Source organism: Salvelinus namaycush, chromosome 6 (genome assembly GCF_016432855.1).
Source record: "Salvelinus namaycush isolate Seneca chromosome 6, SaNama_1.0, whole genome shotgun sequence".
In the NCBI taxonomy this organism is placed as follows: domain Eukaryota; kingdom Metazoa; phylum Chordata; class Actinopteri; order Salmoniformes; family Salmonidae; genus Salvelinus; species Salvelinus namaycush.
This window is the reverse complement of record NC_052312.1, coordinates 51,771,636-51,793,633: the sequence shown is the minus strand read 5'-3', so window position 1 is coordinate 51,793,633 and position 21,998 is coordinate 51,771,636. Positions and strand designations below refer to the sequence as shown.

The following is a 21,998-nucleotide window of genomic DNA, read 5'->3' as shown; positions in this document are numbered from 1 at the left end:
AGCCTACCCCGACGCTGGGCCAATTGTCATGCAGCCTGGATTCAAACCAGGTACTGCAGTGACGCCTCTAGCACTGAGATGCAGTGTCTTAGACCACTGTGCCACTCGGGAGCCCAGATGATAGAATAACAAACGTTATACGGAGTTCCACACGGCTGTATGGGGTGGTTAGGTAGTTATATAGAGGGCTGATGGTGAGGCAAGATGGGATACACACGACTGTATGGGGTGGTTATGTAGATATATAGAGGGCTGATGGTGAGGCAAGATGGGATACACACGGCTGTATGGGGTGGTTATGTAGATATATAGAGGGCTGATGGTGAGGCAAGATGGGATACACACGGCTGTATGGGGTGGTTATGTAGATATATAGAGGGCTGATGGTGAGGCAAGATGGGATACACACGGCTGTATGGGGTGGTTATGTAGATATATAGAGGGCTGATGGTGAGGCAAGCTGAGATACACACGGCTGTATGGGGTGGCTAGGTAGTTATATAGAGGGCTGATTGTGAGGCAAGCTGAGATACACATGGCTGTATGGGGTGGCTAGGTAGTTATATAGAGGGCTGATTGTGAGGCAAGCTGAGATACACACGGCTGTATGGGGTGGCTAGGTAGTTATATAGAGGGCTGATTGTGAGGCAAGCTGAGATACACACGGCTGTATGGGGTGGCTAGGTAGTTATATAGAGGGCTGATTGTGAGGCAAGTTGGGATACACACGACTGTATGGGGTGGTTATGTAGATATATAGAGGGCTGATGGTGAGGCAAGATGGGATACACACGGCTGTATGGGGTGGTTATGTAGATATATAGAGGGCTGATGGTGAGGCAAGATGGGATACCCACGACTGTATGGGGTGGTCAGGTAGTTATATAGAGGGCTGATTGTGAGGCAAGCTGAGATACACACGGCTGTATGGGGTGGCTAGGTAGTTATATAGAGGGCTGATTGTGAGGCAAGCTGAGATACACACGGCTGTATGGGGTGGCTAGGTAGTTATATAGAGGGCTGATTGTGAGGCAAGCTGGTCTTCAAGAGAAAAAACATGTACCTTTGTCTGAGAACAGGTAATCTACCCTGAAATGCCTGAAAGACACTAAGGTTAGAGCAACATACATACAGACATACATCCGCATTTGAAAACAGTGGCCAGGTAAACAAGCATGGATTGCTGTCATACCATGTCCATTACAAGGTAAAAAAACCAATGTGTCATTTTGTAATTTAGGTGGACTATCCTTAAATGGACATAGTTGTGCTGTTCCCAATACAACCACTGGATGTATTTGCAACAAAACCTACTCATCCATGGGCTCATCATCATCATCGGTCTGGGATAACTTGACAAGAATGTTTTCCAACATGAACTCTTTCAAAGCTTCATTTCCTGCTATCTGAATCTTTTCCAGTACCTCCTTTTTTGAAATGATCCATGTTCTAAGATTTTCTTTCATTCTTAGATGGTTCTCATTTTCCTCAACTGTTTCCCAGACTGCTGTCAAGGCTGCACTGAATGAGGGCTTCCATTCCGTTACCAGGTGTCTGATAAAATTGTAAATGAAATCACGCGAATGGAGGCCTGTCAAGGCTTCTCTGGTGAACTTGGTCAGTATTTCAACATTGTTTCTGTTCATCATCTCGATCAGAAAGTTCTCCAGTATGGTGAAGAGAGGGATGGCATACTCAATCACACTCTTCACTCCTTCATCTTTGTAGGGAAACCCTCCAGTGTGCATGGCTATCACCTGGCAGGACTCATCAAAGACTGGGGAGCCAGAAGCTCCATGGAAGAGGCAGGTGTCATAGGTCACTTCAGTGCTGTCTGGTTTCATGAGCATGTCATAATTCACTTTATTCTCTTCTATGGATGTATTGATCAGCATATCCATTCTGTCATTTTTCCCAGTCTCTCTTTGGAAAGCCTCACCTCTTCTTTCTCTCTCAATAATGGTGGTGGGGTCGGTTCTTTTCACTCCTCCACCTGGGTGTCCAATGAGACAGACTCCACCTGTCTTTGGATCTGGGCTAGATCTACAGAGAAGACCTGTGGAGGTGTCAACGTCCTGAAGCTCTAGTACAGCAAAGTCCACATGTCGATTGTAGGCGTCAAATCCCCATTGAAAGTCAATGATCTCTGGTTTCACATCTATCTCCTTCAGATTTGACTCACTGGGATTTTCTTTGTTGAATGTGGCAGTTACTTTGGCTGAGATATGGCCATATTCATTAACATAGAAGATGCCATCTTTTTTAAACAAATGTGCATTTGTCAGAATGTAATGATCAAACAGCAGGAAGCCAGTGCCTTGCTTGACCCCCTTGACATCGATCATACAGACTGAGTCACTCAGTTCCATCAGCTTCTTAACTGTGTAGACTTCAGAGAACCCCTCTGTGCTCTTTCCAAATTCCCCGCTTAAATGACTTAGTACCCCAGAATATTTCTTCTTTTTGTACCTCTTCTTCATCTGTTTCACCAAATCAGCAAACTGGTGGCGAAGAATCTTCAAAATCTCAGCAGAATCTGTCACTGTGACTGGATATTTCTGTTTTTTGGGGGGCTCCCCTGCAGCTGATGTTTCAGTGCTTGTGTTAGACATGGGGAGTTGTATGGAGTTAGTCTCGTCTTCTTTCTGAAGGTTAGAGCCAGCTTGTGGAGGGGCAGTTGGAGCCTGTGTGGCGTTTCTCTCTTCCAGGATCATTTTGAAGGTTTGTTTATCCAGACAGTCAACTAGTACATTCATCTCAACACACCTCGGTGGATCTGATTCCGATTCAACGAGAGTGAAAGTTTGAATGAACACATTGTCATGGAAGCGTCCATCTCTTGTTAGTGCCGTCTCCACTGTCTCTCCAAAGATGGCGTAGATGCAAAGAGGGCTAAAAGGTTTTAGTTTTTTGTTTTTGAGCAGTTGCTTGGTTTTGGTGTTCTTACCACCTTCAGATTCAATGTAAAAAATGACATATTGCTTATTTTCTTTATAAATCTGTGTGGTTTCAGTTGTGGCCTCTTCACTATCATTGAAAACGGTTGATATGGTGAGTATTTGACCATTCTTAATCAGATGACAAGGGAAGTGTGTTGCTATTGGTTTCTTTCCTTTCATTGTTTGTATAACAAGGTCTTGTCTTTGCATTGTCTTCTCTTGTTGTCTTGTCTCCATCTTCTGTTTCACAGTCTTTTCCTTTAGAACACAGAATTTGGAACTTGTTTCAAGAGCCTGTAACACGCTGCAAGGGCTTTTACAGGTGATTTCATACCGGTCTTCTTTATCAAGGAATTTGAAGCGAAAGCGGTGAAGATGTCCCTGCTGTGAGGAAATCAATGAAAAGTACATTAATATGAATACACATACACTGCCTTGGGAAATTATTCAGACCCCTTGACTTGTTCCACATTTTGTTACGTTTCAGCCTTGTTCTCAAATGGATTAAATAAAAAAGATCCTCAGCAATCTACACACAATACCCCATAATGATGAAGCAAAAACAGGTTTGGAAATTGTTGAAAATTTGTGGAGAAAAAAACTACAGAAATACCTTATTTACATAAGCACCTTATTCGTAGCGCTGGCTGCACGGCCAAACTAGTACAACTAAATGCATGCTTTTCAATCGTTCGCTCTCCACACCCGCCCACCTGACTAGCATCACTACTCTGGACGGTCCTGACTTAGAATATGTGGACAACTACAAATACTTAGGTGTCTGGCTAGACTGTAAACTCTCCTTCCAGACTCACATTAAACATCTCCAATCCAAAATTAAATCTAGAATCGGCTTCCTATTTCAAAACAAAGACTCCTTCACTCACGCCGCCAAACATACCCTCGTAAAACTGACTATCCTACCGATCCTCGACTTCGGCGATGTCATTTACAAAATAGCCTCCAACACTCTACTCAGCAAACTGGATGCAGTCGATCACAGTGCCATCCGTTTTTTTGTCACCAAAGCCCCTTATACCACCCACCACTGCGACCTGTATCCTCTAGTCGGCTGGCCCTCGCTACATATTCGTTGCCAAACCCACTGGCTCCAGGTCATCTATAAGTCTATGCTAGGTAAAGCTCCGCCTTATCTCAGCTCACTGGTCACGATAACAACACCCACCCTTTACACGCGCTCCAGCAGGTATATCTCACTGGTCATCCCCAAAGCCAACACCTCCTTTGGCCGCCTTTCCTTACAGTTCTCTGCTGCTAAATACTGAACTAATTGCAAAAATCGCTGAAGTTAGAGACTTATATTTCCCTCACTAACATTAAACATCAGCTATCTGAGCAGCTAACCGATCGCTGCAGCTGTACATAGCCCATCTGTAAATAGCCCATCCAACTACCTCATCCCCATATTGTTTTTATTTACTTTTCTGCTCTTTAGCACACCAGTATTTCTACTTGCACATCATCATCTGCTCATCTATCACTCCAGTGTTTATTTGCTAAATTGTAATTACTTCGCTACTATGGCCTATTTATTGCCTTATTGCCTCCTCACTCCATTTGCACACACTGTATATAGACTTTCTTTTTTTCTATCGTGTTATTGACTGTACGCTTGTTTATTCCATGTAACTCTGTGTTGTTGTTTGTGTCGCACTGCTTTGCTTTATCTTGGCCAGGTCGCAGTTGTAAATGAGAACTTGTTCTCAACTAGCCTACCTGGTTAAAAATAAATCAAAATAAAAAAAGTATTCAGACCCTTTGGTATGAGACTCAAAATTGAGACAGAATTGTGTCGAAGCACAGATCTTAGGCAGGGAACCAAAACATTTCTGCAGCATTGAAGGTCCCCAAGAACACAGTGGCCTCCATCAATCTTAAATGGAAGAAGTTTGGAACCACCAAGACTCTTCATAGCACTGGCCACCCGGCCAAACTGAGCAATCGGGGGAGAAGGGCCTTGGTCGGGGAGGTGACCACGAACCCTGTGGTCACTCTGACAGAGCTCTAGAGTTCCTCTGTGGAGATGGAGAACCTTCCAGAAGGACAACCATCTCTGCAGTACTCGACCAATCAGGCATTTATGGTAGAGTGGCCAGACGGAAGCCACTCCTCAGTAAAAGGCACATGACAGCCAGCTTGGAGTTTGCCAAAAGGCACCTAAAAACTCTCAGACCATGAGAAAAAAGATTATTTGGCCTGAATGCCAAGCGTCACTTCTGGAGGAAACCTGGAACCATCCCTACGGTGAAGCACTGTGGTGGTGGCAGCATCATGTTGTGGGGATGTTTTTCAGCGGCAGGGACTGGGAGACTAGTCAGGATCGAGGGAAAGATGAACGGAGCAAAGTACAGAGAGATCCTTGATGACAACCTGCTCCAGAGAGCTCAGGACCTCAGACTGGGGTGAAGGTTCCCCTTCCAACAGGACAACGACCCTAAGCACACAGCCAAGACAACGCAGGAGTGGCGACTTGACAAGTCTCTGAATGTCCTTGAGTGGCCCAGCCAGAGCCCGGACTTGAACCCGATCGAACATCACTGGAGAGACCTGAAAATAGCTGTGCAGCAACGCTCCCCATCCAACCTGACAGAGCTTGAGAGGATCTGCAGAGAAGAATGTGAGAAACTCCCCAAATACAGGTGTGCCAAGCTTGTAGCATCATACCCAAGAAGACTCAAGGCTGTAATCGCTGCCAAAGGTATTCAACAAAGTACTGAGTAAAGGGTCTGAATACTTATGTAAATGTGATATTTCCGTTTTTTATTTTAATATATTAGCAACAATTTCGAAAAACATTTTCACTGTCATTATGGGGTATTGTGTGTAGATCGATGAGAAGAAAAAAACACAATTTAATACATTTTAGAATAAGGCTGTAACCTACCAAAATGTGGAAAAGGTCAAGGGGTCTGAAAACTTTCCGAAGGCATTGTATGTACACTTACATTGACACATAGGTGTACACTGAATATACATGACTACACAAAAATAAACTAATTGCAATATTATTATAACTCATATCTATAGTAGTATTATTATAACTCATATCTATAGTATTTTTTTTTTTAAATATTCATATTGTAGACTGCCAAAAAACGTGTTTTTTTAATTTTTATATGACTTAAAAGCAATATACTCAACAAATAGCACATTTTTTATTGCCCGCATACAGTTGAAGTCGGAAGTTGACATACACTTAGGTTGGAGTCATTAAAACTAGTTTTTCAACCGCTCCACAAATTTCTTGTTAACAAACTATAGTTTTGGCAAGTCGGTTAGGACATCTACTTTGTGCATGACACAAGTAATTTTTCCAACAATTGTTTACAGACATATTATTTCACTTATAATTCACTGTATCACAATTCCAGTTGGTCAGAAGTTTACATGCACTAAGTAGACTGTGCCTTTAAACATTTTGGAAAATTCCTGAAAATTATGTCATGGCTTGAGAAGCTTCTGATAGGCTAATTGACATCATTTGAGTCAATTGGAGCTGTACCTGTGGATGTATTTTAAGGCCTACTTTCAACCGCAGTGCCTCTTTGCTTGACATCATTGCAAATCAAAAGAAATCATCCAAGACCTCAGAAAAAAATTGTAGACCTCCACAAGTCTGTTTCATCCTTGGGAGCAATTTCCGAACGCCTGAAGGTACCACGTTCATCTGTACAAACAATAGTACGCAAGTGTCGTGTCTTTGCTATCATTAAATTGAAGACTTATAGTTTATATCAAAGATTCCTGTAATTAGGGATTACGCGATCAACTGATTAATAACGTAACTAATTAACTATGAATTTTGGGGGCACCAGGGAAAGTAGTCAGATTACAAAGTTATAATTTCCCAATATAACCTTTCAGATATTTTCATATCTGATCAATAGTCTTCTGATTAATGATTTATTTATTTTACCTCACGTTAGTCTCATTCCAAACGTCGTAAATTGTTGGTTATCTGTACGAACCCAGTCTTCACTATGAGTCATCCATACATCAATTGTCTTAAATCATTTATTTATTACTAACTAAGTAATTCACAGAAATGCATAAACAAACAAACAAACTTAAAATGGTTACATGAAATGATGGGAGAAATATGCCCTAGTGGGCTGAACCGGCATGGCGGCTTGTTAGACAAAGGGAAAATTGGGGGGTCGACTCAGAAGTCACTAGAGTTCATAATTTATAACAATTGACATGCTAATCCTTTACACATGAACGCTCACTCATTCGGGAACAATTGCAATCAATATATATATATATATTTACGCTCGGTGTGTCGTCTTGATCGCTGGAGAGAAGTTCGTTTTTGTTGGAGAGTTTGGTCCGTCTTTCTGTCTTGGTTATTGTGGATAGTTCAGAGTGACATTCGTTATAGAATGGATGTTTTGGCGGTTGTCGTTCTTCGCGTTCAATGATACCGAATTCCTAGCTGCAGACTAGTAGTCAATATCAACGACTTGTTCTTATTCGTCTAAGAGTTTAACCACGTGGTATGGTTAAAGATTCAGCAATGGTACTTAACCTTCGTTCTCCTCCTATGGAGAAAAAACATGGTCTGGTGATAATTTCTCAGAGTTGGGCTTTTATTCGGATAGCAGAGAGGGCTGTCCCAGGATGTCTGACCCAACTGGCTCAGGGGCGGGTCCTCGGATTTAGTTCAAATCAAAAGGGATTTGTATTTTTCTTCATTAAACAGTCCAAAATCATATTACACAATTATACAAACAGTATCATACTCACTCATTAATTTTATACAACAAACAGATGTTAACCTCATATCTGAGGTTATTATACAAACAGCGGTATGGTAATGTAGCCACACAGTCTCCCATGAGTTTCCCACATTGTGACGAACGGACCGGTTAATAGCTGGACTTTTTCACCGATCTTTTATACTTTTGCAGGAACATGAAATCTGTTCGTACCTCAAGTTCTGTGAGGTGGAAGAAACGTCCTTTGTCCTGAAAGTTTACCCTCTCTCTAATACTGTTTGGCCATGAGGAGATTCTCAGGAATTTACGACGTCTCTCTGTGACCACAGCATGGGTTGAAGGAGGAAAGGGGGAGGCAGGGAGAGGGGGATGGGCTTTATGTACCTAAACAGGCAACGTCATGACACAAGTATAAACACAATGGGACCACGCAGCCGTCATACTGCTTCGGAAGGAGACGTGTCTCCTAGAGATGAACGTACTTTGGTGCGAAAAGTGCAAATCAATCCCAGAACAACAGCAAAGGATCTTGTGAAGATTCTGGAGGAAACAGGTACAAAAGTATCTATATCCACAGTAAAACGAGTCCTATATCGACATAACCTGAAAGGCCGCTCAGCAAGAAGAAGCCACTGCTCCAAAACCGCCAAAAAAAGCCAGACTACGGTTTGCAACTGCGCATGGTGTCGTGTCTTTGGCATCATTTAACTGAAGACTTATTTTTTTATCAAAAATTCTTTGTAGTTAGTATTACGTGATTAAACTAATTAATCATGTAACTGTAATTAACTAGAAAGTCGGGGCACCAAGGAAAATATTCAGATTACAAAGTTAAAATTTTCCTAATATAACTTTCAGATATTTTAATATCTGATCAATTAGTCTTCGAATTAATGAATTATTCTTTACCTCACGTCAGTCTCATTCCAAACGTAGTAAATTGTTGGTTATCTGCACGAACCCAGTCTTCACTATGAGTCATCCATACATCAATTGTCTTAAATCATTTATTTATTACTAACTAAGTAATTCACAGAAATGCATAAACAAACAAGTAGATATGGTTACAAGGGAATGTGCCCTAGTGGGCTAAACCGGCATGGCAGCTTGTTAGACAAAGGGACTGAGAAGGGCACGAAAGATAAGAGACACTACAAAATTGATAATTATAACAATTGAAATGCTAATCCTTTGCACATGAACGCTCACTCATTCGGGAATAATTGCAATCAATATATATATTTACGCTCAGTGTGTCGTCTTGATCGCTGTTGGAAGGTTAGTTTCTGTTGGAGAGATTGTCCACCCTCTCTGCCGCCCTCTCTGCCGTGGTTAGAATGGCTAGTTCAGAGTAACATTCAGCAATGTTGTTGTAGAATAGATGTTTCGGCGGTTGTCGGTCTTCACGTTCAATGATACCGAATTTCTAGCTGCAGACTAGTAATTAGTATCAAAGATTTGTTCTTATTCTGTCGGTATCAATAGTCTAAGAGTTTAACCACGTGGGATGGTTAAAAGATTCAGCAATCTACACAAACCCTATTTCCCTCTGTGATAGAGGTACTGGTCTCGTCTCAACCCTCTCATAATTGAGGTAAGCTGGGTCTGGTGATAGAAAACTCAGGTGGGGGTTTTATTTGGAAGAGCAGAAAGGGGCTGTCCCATGATGCCAGATCCTGCCTGTGCTCATGGGTCGGTCCTCTGATTTAGTTAACTTCTTTCAGCTAGGGGGCAGAATTTTTATGTTTGGAAAAATAACGTTCCCAAGGTAAACGGACTATTTCTCAGGCCCAGATCGTAGAATATGCATATAATTTACAGATTAGGATAGAAAACAATCCAAAATTTCCAAAACTGTCAAAATATTGTCTGTGAGTTTAACAGAACTGATTTTGCAGGCGAAAACCTGAGGAAATCCAACCCGGAAGTGTCTTTTATTTGGAAAAATCCCTGTTTCATTGCCTGCCCCTCCCCCATTTAAAGGGGTATCATCCAGATTCCTTTTCCAATGGCTTCCTCAGGCTGTGACCAGGCTTTAGACATAGTTTCAGGCTTTTATTTTGAAAAATGAGCGAGATTTATCAAAACGCGTCAGGTGTCCTTTGATTAGTTCATGCGCCCGAGAGTTGTAGCTCGACATTTCCTTTCTCTGTAGTATTGAATAGTTTACCGTCCGTTTGAAATATTATTAATATTATCGATTATGTATGTTAAAAACAACATGAGGATTGATTGTAAAAACGTTTGACATGTTTCTACGAACTTTACGGATACTTTTTGGAATTTTTGTCTGCCCTTCAGGACCGGAACGAACCTGTTGTTTTCTGAACATAACGCGCAAACCAAATGGCGGGTTTTGGTTATAAAACTAATCTTTATCGAACAAAAATAACATTTATTGTGTAACTGGGAGTCTTGTGAGTACAAACATCTGAAGATTATCAAAGGTAAGCGATTCATTTTATTGCTTTTCTGACTTTCGTGACCAAGCTAATTTGCGGCTAGCTGTTCTTACTGTTTTGTCTAGTGATTGATAAACTCACAAACGCTTGGATTGCTTTCGCTGTTAAGCATATTTTCAAAATCTGACACGATAGGTGGATTAACAACAACCTAAGCTGTGTTTTGGTATATTTCACTTGTGATTTCATGATTATAAATATTTTTTATATATATTTTTTTAATTTGGCGCTCTGCAGTTTAGCGGTTGTTGTTGATAAATGATCCCGGTAACGGGATCTGTGAGTCAAGAAGTTCAACTCCAAAGGGAATTTGAGTTTCCTTCATTAAACAGTCTAAAATCACATTACATAATTTCACAAATAGTTTAATCTTTACTCATTAATTTATACAACAATTAGATGTAAGCCTCATAACTGAGACTCTGGTATAAACAGGGTTATGGTAATCTGGCTGTTTTGTCTCTCATGAGTTTCACAAAATTGTACCAAATGGACCAGTTCGTAGCTGGATTCTTCCCCTACTGTGTATACATTCTCCAGAACATGAATATTGATCAGTTCTCACGTTCTGTGGAAGAAATTCCTTTGTTCTCTCTATGAAACTCACTCTCTCTCTATACTGTCTGGCCATGAGGAAGGATCTCCTCCAGGAATTTACGACCTGAGACCACAGCAGCCTGGGTGTAGGAGAGGGGGGGGGGGGGGGTGCAGAGGGATGTGGATGGTGCTCGCTGTACCCAAAGAGGGCAACGTCATGACAATGGGGACAAAGATCATACTTTTTGGAGAAATGTCCTCTGGTCTGATGAAACAAAAATATAACTGTTTGACCATAATGACGATCGTTATGTTTAGAGGAAAAAGGGGGAGGCTTGCAAGCCGAAGAACACCATCCCAACCATGAAGCACGGGGGTGGCAGCATCATGTTGTGGGGGTGCTTTGCTGCAGGAGGGACAGGTGCACTTCACAAAATAGATGGCATCATGAGGCAGGAAAATTATGTGGATATATTGAAGCAATATCTCAAGACATCAGTCAGGAAGTTAAACTTGGTCGCAAATGGGTCTTCCAAATGGACAATGACCCCAAGCATACTTCCAAAGTTGTGGCAAAATGGCTTAAGGACAACAAAGTCAAGGTATTGGAGTGGCCATCACATCTGACCTCAATCCCATAGAACATTTGTGGGTAGAACTGAAAATCGTGTGCGAGCAAGGAGGCCTACAAACTTGACTCAGTTACACCAGCTCTGTCAGGAGGAATCGGCCAAAATTCACTTAACTTATTGTGGGAACCTTGTGGAAGGCTACCCGAAACGTTTGACCCAAGTTAACTAATTTAAAGGCAAAGCTACCAAATACTCATTGACTGTATGTAAACTTCTGACCCACTGGGAATGGGGTGAAAGAAATAAAAGCTGAAAGAACTAATTCTCTCTACTATTATTCTGACATTTCACATTCTTAAAATAAATTGGTGATCCTAACTGACCTAAGACAGGGCATTTTTACTAGGATTAAATGTCAGGAATTGTGAAATTGAGTTTAAATGTATTTGGCTAAGGTGTAGGTAAACTTCCGACTTCAACTGTACATACTATTTGTATGGCTCTACTTCCTGCTAGAGAGTAGAGAGTACTCATGGTGGAATCCTTTAGAGCTACAGAGCATTCAGAAAGTATTCTATTCATACCTGTTGACTAATTCCACATTTAGTTGTGTTACAGCCTGAATTAAAAATGGATTCATTTGATGTTTTTTTCTCAACCATCTACACACAATACCCCATAATGACAAAGTGAAAACATGTTTTTAGACATTTTTAACAATGTAATTGAAAATGAAATACAGAAATCTCATTTATATGAGTATTCACACCCCTGAGTAAATACTTTGTAGAAGCACCTTTGGTGGATATTACAGCTTTGAGTCGTCTTGGATATGCCTGTATCAGCTTTGCACATCTGGATTCGGGAATTGTCTCCCATTCTTTCTTGCAGATTTTCTCAAGCTCTGTTAAGTGAACAGCAAATCTTCAAGTCTTTCCACCAATTTGCAATGGGATTCAGGTCTGGGCTGTGGCAGGACATTCTAGCGTTGCTTACAGCGTTGGCTGTATGCTTGGGGTCATTGTCCTACTAGAACGTAAATCTTCGCCCCAGTTTAAGGTCATTTGCACTCTGAAGCAGGTTCTCATCAGGCCAAAGAGTAAAATATTTGTCTCAGACAACAGAATCTTTTGCCTTATGATCTCAGAGTCTTTCATGTGCCTTTTGGCAAACTCCAGGCCTGCTGTCACGTGCCTTTTTCTCAGGAGTGGCTTCCGTCTGGCCACTCTCCCATAAAGCCCAGATTGGTGAAGTGCTGTAGAGACTGTTGTCCTTCTGGCAGGTTCTCCCATCTCAGCCAAGGAACTCTGTAGTTCTGTCAGAGTGGTCATTGGGTTCTTGGTCACCTCCCTGACCAAGGTCCTTCTTTCCCCGGTTGATCAGTTTGTTTTACTTCCATATGTTTTCCATTTCCTAATGATGGAGACCGCTGTGCTCTTGGAAACGTTCAACATTCTAGAAATTATTTTATACCCTTCCCCAGATATATGCCTCATTACAATTCTATCTTGGAGATCTACGGACAGTTCTTTGGACTTCATGGCTTAGTTTCTGCTCTGACATGCACTGTGAACTGTGGGACCTTATAGACGTGTGTTTCTTTCTTAATCAAGTCCAAACAATTGAATTGGCCACAGGTGGACTCTAATCAAGTTGTAGTGATCTCAAGGATAATCAAAGGAAATTGGATGCACCTGAGCTCAATTTGGAGTGTAATAGCAAAGGGGTGTGAATACTTATGTAAATTAGATATTTCTGTATTTTATTTTCAATATATTTGTAAAAAAATTCGAAAAACATGTCTTCACTTTGTCATTATGGGGTACTGTGTTTAGATGAGTGAGAAAAAACAAACAATTTAATCCATTTTGAATTCAGGCTGTAATACAACAGCATGTGGAATAAGTCAAGGGGTATGAATACTTTCTGAAAGCTCTGTATATGTTTCCAGCTCATGCATATCAATATAGCATGTGCTTTCATAATATATGCCATTTAGCAGAAGATTTTATCCACAAAATATAAATTTATCTCATTTAATAAATAATTATATGTTACTTTTATTATGAAAATTGAAAACAAAAAAATTGAAAACAAAACATAAATTGATCAAACCAATACTTCATGGTTGATTACAAATTAATGTGTTATAAACATTATACTTACCATGCGATCATTAGGCTCAGCTATCTTCATCTTCTTCCTCTTTTGATCTGGCGATGAATCACTCTGGAAGAGAAAAATAACAGAAGTTTGAAGGTTCTAAAGAAAATACAATATGGACTTTCAGAATATGAAATACCATGTTTATCATGATAATATGGATACACATACACTACATGACCAAAAGGATCTGGACAACCCTTCTACATACACACCACAATATGTGGACACCCCTTCAAATTAGTGGATTCGGCTATTTCAGCCACACCTGTTACTGACAGGTGTATAAAATTGAGCAAACAGCCATTCAAACGCCATGGACAAACATTGACAGTAGAACGGCCCATACTGAAAAGCTCAGTGACTTTCAACGTGGCACCGTCATAGGATGTCACCTTCACAACAAGTCAGTTCGTCAAAATTCCTGCCCTGCTAGAGTTGCCCCGGTCAACTGGAAGTGCTGTTATTGTGAAGTGGAAACATCTAGGAGCAACAACGGCTCAGCTGCGAAGTGGTAGGCCACACAAGCTCACAGAACGGAACACATAAAAGCACGTAAAAATTGTCTGTCCTTGGTTGCAACACTCACTACCGAGTTCCAATCTGTCTCTGTCCTCGGTTACAACACTCACTACCGAGTTCCAATCTGTCTCTGTCCTCGGTTACAACACTCACTACCGAGTTCCAATCTGCCTCTGTCCTCGGTTACAACACTCACTACCGAGTTCCAATCTGCCTCTGTCCTCGGTTACAACACTCACTACCGAGTTCCAATCTGCCTCTGTCCTCGGTTACAACACTCACTACCGAGTTCCAATCTGCCTCTGTCCTCGGTTACAACACTCACTACCGAGTTCCAATCTGCCTCTGTCCTCGGTTACAACACTCACTACCGAGTTCCAATCTGCCTCTGCAAGCAACATCAGCTCAAGAACTGTTTGTCGGGAGCATCATGAAATGGGTTTCTATGGCCGAACAGCCACACACAAGCCTAAGATCACCATGTGCAATGCCAAGCGTTGGCTGGAGTGGTGTAAAGCTCGCCGCCATTGGACTCTGGAGCAGTGGAAAGGCGTTCTTTGGAGTGATGAATCACGCTTCACCATCTGGCAGTCCGACAGACAAATCTGGGTTTGGCAGATGGAAGGAGAACGCTACCTGCCCGAATGCATAGTGCCAACTGTAAAGTTTGGTGGAGGAAGAATTGTAACACCCTGATCTGTTTCACCTGTCTTTGTGATTGTCTCCACCCCTCTCTAGGTGTCGCCCATCTTCCCCATTATCCCCTGTGGATTTATACCTGTGTTCTCTGTATGTCTGTTGCCAGTTCCTTTAGTTTGTCAAACCTACCAGCGTTTGTTTTCTTGCTCCTGTATTCTAGTCCCTCCCGGTTTTGACCGTTCTGCCTGCCCTGACCCTGACCCTGCCGTTTTGTACCTTACCCCCCCCCCCCCCGTTCTGGATTACTGACCCTGAGACTACCCGCCGTTCTAAACCCTTTACACCCTCTCTGGATTATTGACCCCTGCCTGCCTTGACCTGTTGTTTGCCTGCCCCTGTTGTTGTAATAAAGTCTTGTTACTTCTACATCGTCTGCATCTGGGTCTTACCTAAACGTGATAAGAATAATGGTCTGGGGCTGTTTGTCATGGTTCGGGCTAGTGAAGAGAAATCTTAACGCTATAGCATACAATGACATTCTAGACAATTCTGTGCTTCCAACTTTTGTGGCAACAGTTTAGGGAAGGCCCTTTCCTGTTTCAGCATGACTATGCCTCCGTGCACAAAGCTTGGTACATACAGAAATTGTTTGTTGAGGTCGGTGTGGAAGAACTTGACTGGCTTGCACAGAGCCCTGACCTCAACCCCATCGAACACCTTTGGGATGAATTGGAACGCTGACTGCGAGCCAGGCCTAACCGCCCAACATCAGCGCCCAACCTCACTAATGCTCTTGTGGCTGAATGGAAGCAAGTCCCCCCTGCAGCAATGTTCCAACATCTAGTGGAAAGCCTTCCCAGAAGAGTGGAGGCTGTTATAGCAGAAATGTTCCAACATCTTTGGGAAAGCCTTCCCAGAAGAGTGGAGGCTGTTATAGCAGCAATGTTCCAACATCTTTTGGAAAGCCTTCCCAGAAGAGTGGAGGCTGTTATAGCAGCAAAGGGGGGACCAACTCCATATTAATGCCAATGATTTTGGAATGAGATGTTCGATGAGCAGTGTCCACATACTTTTGGTCATGTTTGGGGTGGCAGGTAGCCTAGTGCTAGTTGTCATTCATATCAGGCATCCTGAACAACAACTTTAATTTGATCAAAAATAGTAAATATGATGCTTTTATTATGTGACCCATCAAAAGGCATGCATAGATTGCAACTAAAACAAAAAATTACTTATTTTGCACAAATACATGTATTAACTTACATTGCTGTCAAGAGGCTCAGATTTCACCATGGCTGCCATTGGACCTGTGAAATCATTATTAAAAAAAATATTATTTGATCATTTATGGTTGACAATAACAGGTAGGTTGCAGGGTTTTTAATAAAGAGCAAAATACTGCAAGATACACCAGTACCTTTCTTCTGTCTTTGGCTTGTAAAATAGACACAACAAGCCTACTGTATTGATAGCTCCAATGGCGCTCAATGAGTTAAGTTGACTCCAACTAGTTGCAAAGTAAGTTGTGATTGTATAGTATCCTACAGCTTGTAGGTTTATTTATTCTCCAATTAGAAGTGACTGGCAGACACAAGTGGAAACAATTCATTCAAAAAAGGAATTGATTGATTAACAGAGGTCTGTGATGCTATCTTAGTGGGACTAGCATCAACACAATGCCAAAGACTTGAGACTTTACTTTCATCAAACTTCATTGTTCTAATTCTGATTCTGGTGTTTCTTCACTGAAGTCAATCTCAACCTTTGTTGTTAGCAAAGGTAACTCTCTAGGATAATGTGTAGATGCTCAACAAAAGAAACACTGCTGTTGTGTTCCCCTGATGTACAGACCACTGATGTTCTACTGTTGTGTTCCCCTGATGTTCTACTGTTGTGTTCCCCTGATGTACAGACCACTGATGTTCTGCTGTTGTGTTCCCCTGATGTACAGACCACTGATGTTCTACTGTTGTGTTCCCCTGATGTACAGACCACTGATGTTCTACTGTTGTGTCCCCCTGATGTACAGACCACTGATGTTCTGCTGTTGTGTTCCCCTGATGTACAGACCACTGATGTTCTACTGTTGTGTTCCCCTGATGTACAGACCACTGATGTTCTGCTGTTGTGTTCCCCTGATGTACAGACCACTGATGTTCTACTGTTGTGTTCCCCTGATGTACAGACCACTGATGTTCTACTGTTGTGTTCCCCTGATGTACAGACCACTGATGTTCTGCTGTTGTGTTCCCCTGATGTTCTGCTGTTGTGTTCCCCTGATGTACAGACCACTGATGTTCTACTGTTGTGTTCCCCTGATGTACAGACCACTGATGTTCTACTGTTGTGTTCCCCTGATGTACAGACCACTGATGTTCTACTGTTGTGTTCCCCTGATGTACAGACCACTGATGTTCTACTGTTGTGTTCCCCTGATGTACAGACCACTGATGTTCTACTGTTGTGTTCCCCTGATGTACAGACCACTGATGTTCTGCTGTTGTGTTCCCCTGATGTTCTACTGTTGTGTTCCCCTGATGTACAGACCACTGATGTTCTACTGTTGTGTTCCCCTGATGTACAGACCACTGATGTTCTGCTGTTGTGTTCCCCTGATGTACAGACCACTGATGTTCTACTGTTGTGTTCCCCTGATGTACAGACCACTGATGTTCTGCTGTTGTGTTCCCCTGATGTACAGACCACTGATGTTCTACTGTTGTGTTCCCCTGATGTACAGACCACTGATGTTCTACTGTTGTGTTCCCCTGATGTACAGACCACTGATGTTCTACTGTTGTGTTCCCCTGATGTACAGACCACTGATGTTCTACTGTTGTGTTCCCCTGATGTACAGACCACTGATGTTCTGCTGTTGTGTTCCCCTGATGTACAGACCACTGATGTTCTACTGGTGTGTTCCCCTGATGTACAGACCACTGATGTTCTGCTGTTGTGTTCCCCTGATGTACAGACCACTGATGTTCTGCTGTTGTGTTCCCCTGATGTACAGACCACTGATGTTCTACTGTTGTGTTCCCCTGATGTACAGACCACTGATGTTCTACTGTTGTGTTCCCCTGATGTACAGACCACTGATGTTCTACTGTTGTGTTCCCCTGATGTACAGACCACTGATGTTCTGCTGTTGTGTTCCCCTGATGTTCTACTGTTGTGTTCCCCTGATGTACGGACCACTGATGTTCTGCTGTTGTGTTCCCCTGATGTACAGACCACTGTTGTTCTACTGTTGTGTTCCCCTGATGTACAGACCACTGATGTTCTACTGTTGTGTTCCCCTGATGTACAGACCACTGATGTTCTACTGTTGTGTTCCCCTGATGTACAGGCCACTGATGTTCTGCTGTTGTGGTTTATGATGATGATACTGTCTTGGTGTTTGAAGAGCAGGAAGCCCAGTGATTGGTTAAGAGACGTCTTTTCAACCTAAAAGGTGTATTTTCAACGTCTTGTGTTCGTACCGAGGACTCCTTTGACTTTGTGCTCTCGTTTCAGCGGTTAGGATGGTGGATCAGGCTGGCAACAAACTAGGAGTGGTTCAATGAATTGAACATCATTTAATGGACTCAACAGAACAAAGTTTACAGCGTGAACAAAAAGAAACACAATCACATATCAAGTATAACATGGGTTCTCACTATAAGAGTAGACTAGTTATGACAGATCAAATGTGATTTGGAGGGGGACCACATTTTAGATACGGATACTCTTCCCCTTTGTTTCAGAACATTTTGTGGAATACAATTTCCACCCTGTACATGTATCAACTCATTGTAATTGTATTAATATAATGACCTGATGTAAAGACATGAACACTAACAAGACCAACCGTCATTGTAATTATAGCATTCACAATTGGCCCAGCGTCATCCGGGTTAGGCCCAGCGTCATCCGGGTTAGGCCCAGCGTCATCCGGGTTAGGCCCAGCGTCATCCGGGTTAGGCCCAGCGTCATCCGGGTTAGGCCCAACGTCATCCGGGCTAGGCCGTCATTGTAATTAAGAATTTGTTCTTAACTGACTAGCCTAGTTTTTTGATGTTTGCCATGATGACTGCTTTGCATTATTCTACAATGTAGAAAATAGTCAAAATAAAGAAAACCCCTTGAATGAGCAGGTGTTCTAAAACATTTGACCGGTGGTGTGTATAGTGTACTGTATAAATGCCCCCCCCCCATGCAGTGAGCGACACCTGCCCCACCCTCAACTTCTGGAAAGGTCATGTCTAAACAAGATGGTAGTAAATTAATAAAGCAACTGTCTTGTTGGGCAGGCTATAGAAGGTAATGGAGATATAATTATAATAACAAATTAGAAAATCACCTTGTTTTACATTTTACAATTTAGTTGAGTAGACAGTCATATGTGAAAATGCCAAATAATTACTCAAATGTGAACCAAACAGTCTCTTATGAGGACATGATTGATAAACTTGTGTTATTACCACCCTACTAGTCCGTACAACAGGTGTGTTCAAAAGACAAGTGGTCAATTATTGAAAAGTTTTGGATTGATTAACTTGTGTTATTACCTCCATACTATTGTGTAACAACACAGGGTGTGTTCGTAAATTCAATCTGGAGTGCCAGAGTGCGCGCTGGGCGTTTGTAAATTCAATCTGGAGTGCCAGAGTGCGCGCTGGCAGTTGGTAAATTCAAAGCATTGTCAGATTATCCGGTCATATATTCAGAGTGTTGTCAGATTATCCAGTCATTCATTCAGAGTGTTGTCAGATTATCCGGTCATATATTCAGAGTGTTGTCAGATTGCCCGTTCGTAAATTCAGAGCATTGTCAGATTATCCGGTCATATATTCAGAGTGTTGTCAGATTGCCCGTTCGTAAATTCAGAGTGTTGTCAGATTGCCCGTTCGTAAATTCAGAATGTTGTCAGATTGCCCGTTGGTAAATTCAGAGTGTTGTCAGATTGCCCGTTGGTAAATTCAGAGTGTTGTCAGATTGCCCGTTGGTAAATTCAGAGTGTTGTCAGATTGCCCGTTCGTAAATTCAGAGTGTTGTCAGATTGCCCGTTGGTAAATTCAGAGTGTTGTCAGATTGCCCGTTGGTAAATTCAGAGTGTTGTCAGATTGCCCGTTGGTAAATTCAGAGTGTTGTCAGATTGCCCGTTGGTAAATTCAGAGTGTTGTCAGATTGCCCGTTGGTAAATTCAGAGTGTTGTCAGATTGCCCGTTGGTAAATTCAGAGTGTTGTCAGATTGCCCGTTGGTAAATTCAGAGTGTTGTCAGATTGCCCGTTCGTAAATTCAGAGTGTTGTCAGATTATCCGGTCGTAAATTCAGAGTGTTTCGCTCACACTGGACGTTCTGGTCGAGGAGTAGCGTTGATCTGAGCGTTCTGACCTCACAACGGTAGTCAAGCACCCAAGCTAACTGGCTAACGATGGCTAGCTTGCTAGCTACTTCCAGACACAAATGAGAGAACACCTCACTCTGATCATTTTACTTAACCTAGCAGAGCTGGTAAGGCTGTTTTCATGTTATCCAGAGCGTTGGTGACGGTAAGTGTGCTGTTGGCAACAATAACTACGCTTTTTCTGCCGACGTTTACCGACACCGGCCATATTCAACGTGTGTTGAGCGTTCTTATTAAATTCAACAGTTATTCTGCTCTCTGACACACTCGGATGAGAGTGCTCTGAAATCGGAGTAGATAGCCAGAGTGAATTTACGAACGCACCGTTAATGTGACATTCAGGGCTCTATTTTAACAAACCTAATGCAATGGTAAATCTCAGCCCTGGCGGTAGCGTTATAGGTGCGGGAGTGTGTCCCTAATATTTGTTTATATTTTCACAACCTGAAAGAGCTGGGTTTTCACTAAAGTGCTGGGTTTTGCATTAAATAGGCACAGCATTACATTACCCGACCTCTCCCAGTAAAACTAATCTGGTCTGAATAGAGCTACTGACTCTTCTCTCACCATTCACCCCACCCTGACTACATCGCACCAAACGACGAGTATCACACACCGGGAATCTTCCCCCTCAACTGGTTCTCCTTCACATTTACAGCTCCCCCGGTAATCACTCCTTTCAACGGCGCCCTGTTCCTAAGAGCAAATCAAATAACCGATCTTGTCCCGAGTTGCGTGATATTGAGCGCCAGCTCCCTCCAAGGCGGAAGAAGTACACATCACAAGCCCACTACAGATTACCTTCACTGACTCAACTCATTTTACACCCACACTGAAACTACAAAAGAACCCGCCAAAAAACAAATGGACCCGCCAAAAAGGCCAGGATCTACTCTCCAAAAATGTCCCTCCTACTGGACCAGATTCTTCTTTAACATGTCCGTTTATGTGAGGCTCGGGTTCCCGAGCTCTTCACTACACCTTCCACTTCACGTAACTCGTCCTCACTCACTTCCATTTCACTTCCAGCCCTCGACATTGTGTTTCTACTTGACACCAGTCTCCCCCCCACTTTCACAAGAACTAGCCTACAGTCCGGAAAACTAAGCCTTGTTCTACTCGGTTATATTAACCGGTACACACTTCACAACTCGTATACAGACTCGTCTACATTTAGCTAACCTCGTCCAATTACTATTATGTGACATTATGTGTTTATACATAGTACCAACCTGTAAAACAGGAGACAAGATGCGGCAGGATAACGTTTGCGTCTGTCCCGTTAGGCTTCTCTCAGAAGAATGAGGAAGTTCCAGCAGTTCGTTCATAGAAGTGACCAGATGTGAAGACAAAACGTACCATTTGCCTCCTACTACTGGCAACAATAGGTATAAATGCATATCAATAGGAAACCACTGGGAGGACTCAAGTTATACCCGGAATGAATCAGAAATTAAAATATTCCTCTTAAATAAAAGAAAAACACAAATGTGACCATAGATTTTACCTGTGTCACAAACGCAATTGATGTCTTCCCTTTGATTCATTGTTCTGTACAGTGTAGGCTACTCTTCACTGATAAACTGTGTTCTGTACAGTGTAGGCTACCCTTCACTGATAAACTGTGTTCTGTACAGTGTAGTCTACTCTTCACTGATAAACTGTGTTCTGTACAGTGTAGGCTACTCTTCACTGATAAACTGTGTTCTGTACAGTGTAGGCTACTCTTCACTGATAAACTGTGTTCTGTACAGTGTAGGCTACTCTTCACTGATAAACTGTGTTCTGTACAGTGTAGGCTACTCTTCACTGATAAACTGTGTTCTGTACAGTGTAGGCTACTCTTCACTGATAAACTGTGTTCTGTACAGTGTAGGCTACTCTTCACTGATAAACTGTGTTCTGTACAGTGTAGGCTACCCTTCACTGATAAACTGTGTTCTGTACAGTGTAGTCTACTCTTCACTGATAAACTGTGTTCTGTACAGTGTAGGCTACTCTTCACTGATAAACTGTGTTCTGTACAGTGTAGGCT

At 42.2% G+C, this 21,998-nt stretch overlaps 1 protein-coding gene across 2 annotated transcripts; it reads right to left on the bottom strand.

The window, feature by feature from the left end:
- Nucleotides 1-751: 751 nt before the first annotated feature.
- LOC120050148 (serine protease FAM111A-like) lies at nucleotides 752-21,330 on the bottom strand. Of its 2 annotated transcripts, XM_038996816.1 has the most exons (4): nucleotides 21,196-21,296; nucleotides 15,837-15,880; nucleotides 13,416-13,478; nucleotides 752-2,861 (listed from the first exon to the last, which is right to left on the bottom strand). In XM_038996816.1, exons 2-4 carry the CDS (start codon nucleotides 15,873-15,875, stop codon nucleotides 1,311-1,313), a joined length of 1,653 nt encoding a protein of 550 aa, XP_038852744.1. In that variant the 5' UTR covers nucleotides 15,876-15,880; nucleotides 21,196-21,296; the 3' UTR covers nucleotides 752-1,310. The 2 variants fall into 2 exon arrangements, with proteins under 2 accessions (XP_038852744.1, XP_038852743.1); XM_038996815.1 differs by lacking the exon at nucleotides 15,837-15,880 and having other exon boundaries at nucleotides 21,196-21,330.
- Between the last annotated feature and the right edge of the window lie 668 nt (nucleotides 21,331-21,998).

Bases quoted from the DNA above. Each gene is read 5' to 3' on its own strand.
- LOC120050148 (XM_038996815.1), bottom strand. From the start codon at position 21,291: ATGAACGAACTGCTGGAACTTCCTCATTCTTCTGAGAGAAGCCTAACG. The intron at 13,479-21,195 runs GTTGGTACTATG...TTTCTCTTCCAG, and splicing joins TCTTGTCTCCTGTTTTACAG to AGTGATTCATCGCCAGATCA. The intron at 2,862-13,415 runs GTAAGTATAATG...ATCTTTGGAGAG, and splicing joins CTGAGCCTAATGATCGCATG to ACAGTGGAGACGGCACTAAC.